This window comes from Dama dama, chromosome 15 (assembly GCF_033118175.1).
Source record: "Dama dama isolate Ldn47 chromosome 15, ASM3311817v1, whole genome shotgun sequence".
Lineage (NCBI taxonomy): Eukaryota > Metazoa > Chordata > Mammalia > Artiodactyla > Cervidae > Dama > Dama dama.
In genome coordinates, this window is record NC_083695.1 from 85,616,672 (window position 1) to 85,625,680 (window position 9,009).

The 9,009-nt window shown below is 39.8% G+C and overlaps 1 protein-coding gene across 2 annotated transcripts in view; it reads left to right on the plus strand.

The window, feature by feature from the left end:
- Positions 1–5,525, plus strand: part of SEC23IP (SEC23 interacting protein) — a 38,113-nt gene extending 32,588 nt beyond the window's left edge. For both annotated transcript variants that reach the window (XM_061162784.1, XM_061162785.1), the window contains exons 18-19: positions 413–514; positions 4,010–5,525. In XM_061162784.1, coding sequence (XP_061018767.1) covers positions 413–494 — 82 coding nt within the window. In that variant the 3' untranslated portion in view covers positions 495–514; positions 4,010–5,525. The remainder of the gene's footprint in view (positions 1–412; positions 515–4,009) is intronic.
- The last annotated feature ends 3,484 nt before the right edge of the window (positions 5,526–9,009 follow it).

Here is a 9,009-nt window from a genome sequence, read left to right on the forward strand (position 1 = left end):
TGCTGAATTAGCATTTGTTACGGAATATTAATTTGACTGCCCATATATTTAAAATCAGTGTTTTACCCCATTAGCTTAGTTATCCACAAGATGGCAGCATGTCACCTGTGTTTGACCAAAGACCTCTGGTACTTGCACATATTGTTGAGATACATTTCAGAGTGGGAATGGTAGGGACTTTGAATGCCATCCTTTCATATATCCTCTGTCACCAAGGGAAATGGCAGCACAGCTGTTTTGTTGCTGATCAGTCTTTATCCATTTTTTAAGGACAGCTCTGAGATTATACAACTTTGTTTTCATTTGCCCTCCTTAGGTAAAGTTGAATAGAACCAAAGCTGCCTTTCTACCTTTATGCATAGAGGTTAATTTCTCATTATCTCTTAAGTGAATGTGCTTTTCTTTTTAATAGGGAATCAGAAGATACTGCTCTGTTATTACTTAAAGAAATTTATCGAACAATGAACATTAGTCCAGAACAGCCCCAGCATTGATTGGACTTGAGCTTCACAGTGTGAGTTTATCTTTATTGCGTGTATAAATTCCGAAGGTTTCATTCTGAGGCTTTTTTTTTTGACTACACCCTGCACATAGGATCTTAGTTCCTTGACCAGGGATCAACCCTGGGCCCCCTTTGTTGGGAGCAGTCTTAACCCCTGGACTACCAGGGGAGTCCCATGTCTTTCTCTTCCTCTCTTACTCACCTGGCAAAACCTAAATCCTAGTAAACCCTTACTCTGAACCTCACTCAAGTAGCAGCACATGGCCAGAGAAAAGTCAGGCAATTGCGCTAACCGTACTCACTTCAAATCTATGACTAAAGCATCCAGTGGGCAGTCAAGCCTGCAGTATTGTTCTGCCACACTTTTGCTGGTAAATTCCCTTCCCCACACTGAGGTGACTGTTATTTTGCTCTTCTCTCTGCTCACGTTTCCCACAGCCCTTGACCGTGACCCTACTCTCTCACACTTCGGAGAGAAGCCAGAGAACCCCGCTCTGACCACCACCAACTTTACCCACTCTTCTTACCTTTGTATCTTTGTGATTTTCCCGCATCCACCCACCCATCCATTTGTCCATCCATCCACCCAGCCAGCATCTTTCCATCGTTTGCTGAGCACCTTACTTACCTGCTAAGTGCCTAGGCCCTGAGGGTTACAGCAGTGGACCACACAGTCTGCCCTCAAGGATCGTCTTTCCTCTAGGGGAGGACAGACAGTAAATGAACAATGGAAGTGAGTCAGATGGTTAAAAATAGAGCATCAGGATAAGGGGAGAGGGAATACCTTGGAGATGGGAACAAGTTGCTGTTGTATGTAAAATGGCAGGGGTCATCCTTAATGATAGAATGTCATTGAAGCAGCTGAGCCAGGTAGATATCTGGGGGAAGAAGATCATCTCAGACAGACAGAATATATATCAGAGCAAAAGAGCTGCCTCATCCTTTTTAGTGATTCCACCACAGTTTGTTTTAACCATTCCTTACCGTTGGGCATATGGGTTTACTAGCATGAACAGTGCTTCAGAGATGCATTATATTTATTTATTTATTTTTCATTTATTTTTATTAGTTGGAGGCTAATTACTTTACAGTATTCTAGTGGTTTTTGCCATACCAGAGATGCATTATATTTAATAGTTGTATTTCATTCATAGTTCTTTTTATTAAAATCCTTAATTTATCTACCATTGTTGCATGTTTAGGTGATTTTCCAATTTTTCTCTATTGTAAATAATTCTTAACATGTAGTTGTATCTACTTTTGGTGCATTTCTGACTGCTTGGCATAAATTCCTAAATCTAAGAGTAGTCACATTTTAAAAAGATTTTTGATCTGTATTTATTGGGAAGTTGTATTTCAGAAGGGTTGCAGAAGTTTCATAGCTGCTGTCAAAATAAGTGCTAGTTTTTCTCTACCCTTGTCCATATTGGGTATTGCTGTTTTTTAAAGTTTTGCTAATTTGATAGTTAGAAATTGTTATGCGTACATGCTAAGTCACTTCAGTCATGTCCGACTCTTTGCAGTCCTATGGACCGTAGCCCTCCAGGCTCCTCTGTCCATGGGATTCTCCAGGCAAAATTACTGGAGTGGGGTGCCGTGCCTTCCTCCAGGAGATCTTCCCCACCCATGGATCAAACCCCTGACTCTTTTGTCTCCTTCATTGGCAGAGGGGTTCTTTACCACTAGCGCCACCTGGGAAGCCCAGAGGTTGTTACATCATTGTTTCATTTTGCATTTCTGTTACTAGTGAAATTAAGCATGTTTAGTGTTTTTAACTGGCCATTTCTTTCTTTGTCAGTTGCCTGTTTTTGACCTTTATGCTTTTTTCTGGAGGTGTGGGGGGTATGATATTTTTGCTTCTTACAGATTTATACTTACGATAGTTAAATTAACATTTTGTCATTACAGTTTTTTTTGAGTTTGGCATTTGCCTTCTAATAAATAAATACTCCCTTTTATTTTTAAGGGGTAGGATCAGGGAGCATGTTTTAAAAATGTGAAGGCCAGTCTTTTAATATTACTTAGATAATTACATTTATTTTCTTTTAGTTTTTATATGTTTTTGTTTTTTCACCTGACTTTATAGTTTTGAAGGATATGGTATAGAGAGGAATTTAACTTTTTTCTTAAATATTTAATCTTTTTTGCCTGTGCCATATATTGAATAATGGACCTTTTTGTTGTTGGTTTGATGTTTTTTACGTGTGCTGTTTTGACTTTTTTTAATTCATACACCCAATATTTGTTTTCTAGGTTTTCTGACATCTCTTCTTTTGACTTATTTGTCTACCATATTTTACTGATTTCAAGTTACGTATTTTTTGCATTTCAGCATCTTTACATCTGCAATGCATCTTAAAAAGCAGCTGTTGCCTTAATGAAAGTTGAGTTCTCCCTGAGAGGGTTTGAGTTTTCTTCTACAGTCACTGGGGGGCACTGCTAGTCTGAGTCTTTTGAAACTAACTTCTCTGCTTGAGATTTTCTTGGCCTGTGCTGCTAGTGTGCACTCAGGTCATAAAATCTGCAGGCTGGTAGGGGTGGAGGCACCAGGTCAGTATCAAGGAATTTCACCCCCTTCCTGTTGTCAGGGAAGTGGTCTGCAGCATCTTTGCGTTCTTTCTGGAGGAAGCATTATTATTTTTAAATTATTATATTTTTACCCCTCATTGAGGCTGTTTGGGATTTGATATCCCTACTTTTTGTGAGGGTCTCTGTGCCTTTTAGACTCCCTACCCTGGGCATCTTTTCTTTGCATGATGCATAAAACATTGTTGCATCTTACAATTGACAATGTCTTAGAGTCAGTGAAAGTTTTTAATATCTGGTAGTCCACTTTCTTAGTATACCATAGTCTTGGATATTATTCTAAATGAATTTTGAAATGATTTAAATTCCTGACATTCTTTCTGCACAAAACAAAGAGGAACAAACAAAATCCAAACAAACAGTTCTAGGACTGTGACATCATCACCTGCTATGAAAAATTAAGACCCTTTCATCTTACACATGATTTGTTCACTGTAATTGTTTTATTTCTTCTTATACATGGTTGTAAAACTTAGGCAAGAGCTTAGTTCCTAACAGTATACTGACACTATAAAATAATTTAAAATCTTAACAGTCCTTCTATACATGGTTCATTCAAGCATTGACAGTTTTGCTGAATTTTTTTTCTGTCCTTTAATTTTAGAATCACTCTTTAAAAAGCCTCAGATTAACCTGACAGATAATTCACTTTATGTTTTGCCTTTTATTTTTTGTACTCATTTTGTTATGAAGATTATTAAGCTAGTTGACCTCACTGAACACTCCTTGATGCCCTTCTGTCCCTCAAGAAGGCCTGTCTGAGGACTTCGTGTTCATGGGCCGTGTTCTTCCAGGCAGTTTGCAGTGTTCGTTTGTTACTTGACAATGTGTTCTTTCATTTCAGAAAGGAGTGACATTGAGTTTTTGTGTTATGTCTGTTAAGTTTGTAAAGTTGACTGAGGATTCTTCTTTTCTTTTCAGGATTCTCTTGTCTTTACAGAAGCTTGCAGTCTAAATTACAGTGCCGAGAAAATCCTCAGAGGACATTCCCAGTCCTCTCCTGGGCTGGCTGACAGAAGTGGATGCGTCAACAGTTCCTGTGCTGTCCTTCTCAGATGTAGGGGTTCATTTAAAGAAAACACGCAGAACAAAAGGACAATGAAAAAAATCAGGACCGCATTTGGACTGTGTAGATGAGAAAAAGAAATGTTTAAAATGATGCAGTTTAAAATTTCTCAGATCAGTTTAATTGTATAGTTGTCAAAGTAATATGTGCTATCAATGAAGAATATTTGTCGCATGCAAATGGTTGTTTCTTTTTCCTAAACTGTTGTCAGTGGTCTATTAAACTTGCATTTTTAAATTAATGTAGTATGTTCTACAGACTTCTCAAGAAACTATAATAATACAGTTTTTTAAAGATTTATGTTCAACTTTTTAAATGTGAATTATAGTTTGGGCTGCTTTAATGCAGGGTTATTTGTATTTGTTAAGCGGAAGTAACCAAAATCACTTCTGTTCCAAGCTCCACTGTGGTCTTGGAGCCTTCCAGGCCGTTACCAGGATGAGAGTGATGAGAGGAAGTGAGACGCTTCTCACTTCACCGAAGTCCTGTGAATTCTTTCCCAGCGTCACTTCCACTAGCAGCGGGGAGCAAGCAAGAAGTTTCTCCATTTTATCAACTATGGTAGCTGTGCAATCGCCTTATTGCTGAAGTTGCAGTTAATATGAGAACCACAGTAGAATTTTTTTGGGTTTTGGGTTTTTTTGCCTTCTATTAATTTCACTTATACCAAAGTATTGGAAAGTATGAACTGTATGAACTTCTAGACTCATAGCTCTATTTCATGAAAAGACTGTTCTGTGATATTTTACTTTGTTTTACTGTAACTTCAGATTGTCTAAATATTTTCCTAATACTACATGGGAATGCTGATTTGCTTTTGTTATGCAGTAGGAACATTTTACACTGTTTACATAGTTCTCATGGAACATAGAATTTTTTGAAAGTCACATATGATACACATTTTTTGTGTATATATATTAGTGTGAATAAAACAGTAACATCAGTGCATTTTTCTAAAGCAGAAAACTTCTGTAATTTTCTTGTCTTCCTTAAAAGTATTCCTTTGAGTTCAGTGTTTATTTACTTTTCATTGTGAGCACCTGCTCTATAGTTAATGTCTAACTATAGCATTTGCTCCTAATAATAGAATTAGGACAGTAGAGTTTTTGAACTGCAGCTGACCCCAGACAGCATCGTTTCCACAACCTTATTCTGCATCCAAGGACACGACACTGAATGCCTTTCTCAGGCTGCTGGTGGCAGATCTGGGCTGGAGTACAGTTCCACCCACTCCCTTTTGGCCTTCATTTCTCGACACCAGTGCTATTACTTTTCACTTAATTTCCTCCTAACTTCCCCAACTGATGAAATAAAAATAAGAGATATTTATGTATATTTTAATAAAATCCAGTTTGATTTTTCAACTTACAACTGGTTTTGTCTATTATTCAACCTATATCTTCTGAACATTGAGCAGAGGAGAAGAAACACTTGAACCAGTGTCCATAGTAGAAACATACACCAGTGCAGTTTTAGAAATCTTGCGATTTTAACACTTTAGAAGATATAAAGTAGAATTTGGGGGTGTGTATTTATATCGCTCTTCAGTTTCTTAAAGAAAAAAAAAACCTAAAGTCAAAACAGTAAGTAGGTCTGAGGGCAGAGTCTCTTTATTAGTGTATTATTCACTGTTACAACCACCCTGCCTGGTACAGTCTCGTCACAAAGTAAGGCACTTTGCAAATATTTGTGAATAAAACGATGTTAAAAATGAGAAGTAGAATTAAATAGAGACCTTAGCATGACTCTTCAGACCAAACCTTTCACAAATTACGTACTTTTTAAAATTTTGCATTGTTTTTAATATATTATTTTTGTCTGCACAGGTATTTGTTGCTGCTCTTGGGCTTTCTCTAGTTGTGGTGCAAGGGCTTCTCACTGTCATGACTTCTCGTTGCAGAGCACGGACTCTAGGTGCTCAGGCTGCGGTAGTTGCTGCCCACGGGCTTAGTTGCTCTGAGGCTTGTGGAGTCTTACTAGACTAGGGATTGAACCCGTGTTCCCTGCACTGCAAAGGTGAATCCTTAAGCCCTGGACCACCAGGAAAGCTCCCCATTTAAAAATTTTAGATGAGATTATAGCTGTTGAGTAAAGCCTGACCTCTCCTCTTCCCCAGGAGCTTGTCCTCTCTTAGGACCCTCCTACCCAGCCTTAACCTGGTTTGATGCTCTCATTTTCTTCTGATGAGGGAAGTCAAGTCTCTAGTGATCCTGAAATCATTTCATATGCAGAGTTTGGGACTAAAGTTGAAAAGTGTCAGTGTCTGAAATTGAAGGTCAAAGAGTTGTAAAATTGATAAGGATAATCTAGGTCTGGTTTATTTTTGCTTCCTAAGATATGATTTTTATTTATTTTTATTAGTTGGAGGCTAATTACTTTACAATATTATAGTGGTTTTTGCCATACATTGACATGAATCAACCATGGATTTACATGTGTTCCCCATCCTGAATCTCTCTCCCACCTCCCTCCCCATCCCATCCCTCTGGGATAAGAAAGCTGTGGTACATAGACACAATGGAATATTACTCAGCCATTAAAAAGAATACATTTGAATCAGTTCTAATGAGATGGATGAAACTGGAGCCCATTATACAGCGTGAAGTAAGCCAGAAAGATAAACAATGATACAGTATACTAACGCACACATACGGAATTTAGAAAGATGGTAACGATAACCCTATATGCAAGACAGAAAAAAAGACACAGATGTACAGAACAGACTTTTGGACTCTGGGAGAAGGTGAGGATGGGATGATCTGAGAGAATAGCATTGAAACGTATATTATCAAGTGTGAAAAGTCTTGTTTCTTAACGTGGCCGTAGTAAGAGGAAAGTTACCTTCCAAGACTGATGGGCCTGTGTGTTTTGTGATTTCACCAGATAAGGATGTTTCTCAAAACCAGAGTGTGGCTATAGTATTGATAAAAGAAAACTTGACAGATTATATTGGTTTTTGAGGTAAGTCTTGAATATGTTCCTGGAAAGGTGTGCTTTACATAGGCCCTTGGTAATGAGGACATAAGCATAGATAGCACTATCCTCACAGGGTTGATGCTCTATTCAACATAGCAACTCACCGCACTATAAATAGAGTGCTGGAGATGAGGACTGTCCTGGAAATTCCAGAGTCGTTGATCTTGGTATTTATTTTACTGTTGTTTCAGGTTTTTGACTTGAGGCATCTAACTTCCTTAGTGTTGAGCCTCATTTCACTGAACAGCATTCTCGTGGTGACTTGTTTTCCATGTAGATCTTCCTGTGTGGGAAGAGGGTGCCTTGAGCTGCAGACATTGAATGCTCTGATTTTGCTCCAAGTTAATGGTTCTCATTGTGACAATAATTTGGCACTGGTTAGTATGAGTTATTAATAGTTCCCCAGGGCAGGTCCTCTAAGGCGACTTGATAGAATTTAGTTCCTTTACAAGTTATGACAAACCTAGGTAGCGTATTAAAAACAAGAGACATTACTTTGCTGACAAAGTGTCTAGTCAAAGCTATGGTTTTTCCAGTAGTCATGTATGGATGTGAGAGTTGGCCCATAAGGAAGGGTGAACGCCAAAGAATTGATGCTTTTGAGCTGTGGTGTTGGGAGAGGGCTCTTGAGAGTCTCTTGGACTGCAAGGAGACCAAGCCAGTTCATCCTAAAGGAGATCAGTCCTGGGTGTTCATTGAAAGGACTGATGCTGAAGCTGAGGCTTCAATACTTTGGCCACCTGATGCGAAGAGCCAGTTCATTAGAAAAGACTCTGATGCTGGGAAAGATTAAAAGCGGGAGGAAAAGGGGACGACAGAGGATGAGATGGTTGGATGACATCACCAACTCCATGAATATGAGTTTGAGCAAGCTCTGGGAGGTGGTGAAGGACAGGGACATCTCTGGGAGATGGTGAAGGACAGTCTGGCATGCTGCAGTCCGTGGGGTCACAAAGAGTCAACATGACTGAGAGACTGAACAACGAGCTGAGGTGCTGACATGGCATTTCTGCTCTTGTCTGTCTCCCTGCAAAGCACCGAATGGATCGTCAGTTGACACAAGTCAACTCCTTGCTATTTCTATAAAACTTAACAACAGGTATTAGTCTTTTCCTGGTATTTCACCTCTAGAGTGAGCTTACCAGAATCTTGACAGTATGTTAAAGAGCTCTGGTTGCCCACCTGCCTTTGTGTCCAAGCTCTCTACCTCTTAGCTGTGGGACCCACTCAAGGTCGTTTTCTCCTAAGCTCTTGGCAAAGTGTTACTGGTCAGTTTCCTCTTTCATGAAATTCCTCAACCTCACAGTTGTGAGGCTTAAACAAAAATATGAGTAAAGAGAGTATAGCGGTTCTGGGCTTTAGTAAGAACTCAGAACATTAGCTAATTATCACTACTGTTGCTCTTTTTATCATGAGCACTCAGATTCAGGGAAGACCCGTGTCTTTGTGCCCCTTGCAGTCCTCCCTGGGCTGTACTCGGCCAGGTTTCTTGTCTCTGAGGGATGCCAGGAAGGCTGAGCGCCCTCCACAGACGCCAGGTGTCTGCAGGTGTTGAGGCCTAGAGGTGCAGGTGACTGGGGAGGACACAGGAAATGTGGAGCCAGTTGGGGTGGGGCTAGGGGCGGGGGCTGGGAATGCTCATGAGTCTGTCTGCATGCAGGTCAGTGGGACACTTAGAAAGCCCCTTTGAATAACTTCTACGTGTCCTGATTCTGTAACTCCTTTTGGTATGAAAGTGAAAGAAAGTTAAAGTGAAGTCGGTCAGTCCAACTCTTTGTGACTCCATGTGACTCCATGGACTGTAGCCCACCAGGCTTCTCCATCCATGGAATTTTCCAGGCATGAGTACTGGAGTGGGTTGCCATTTCCTTCACCAGGG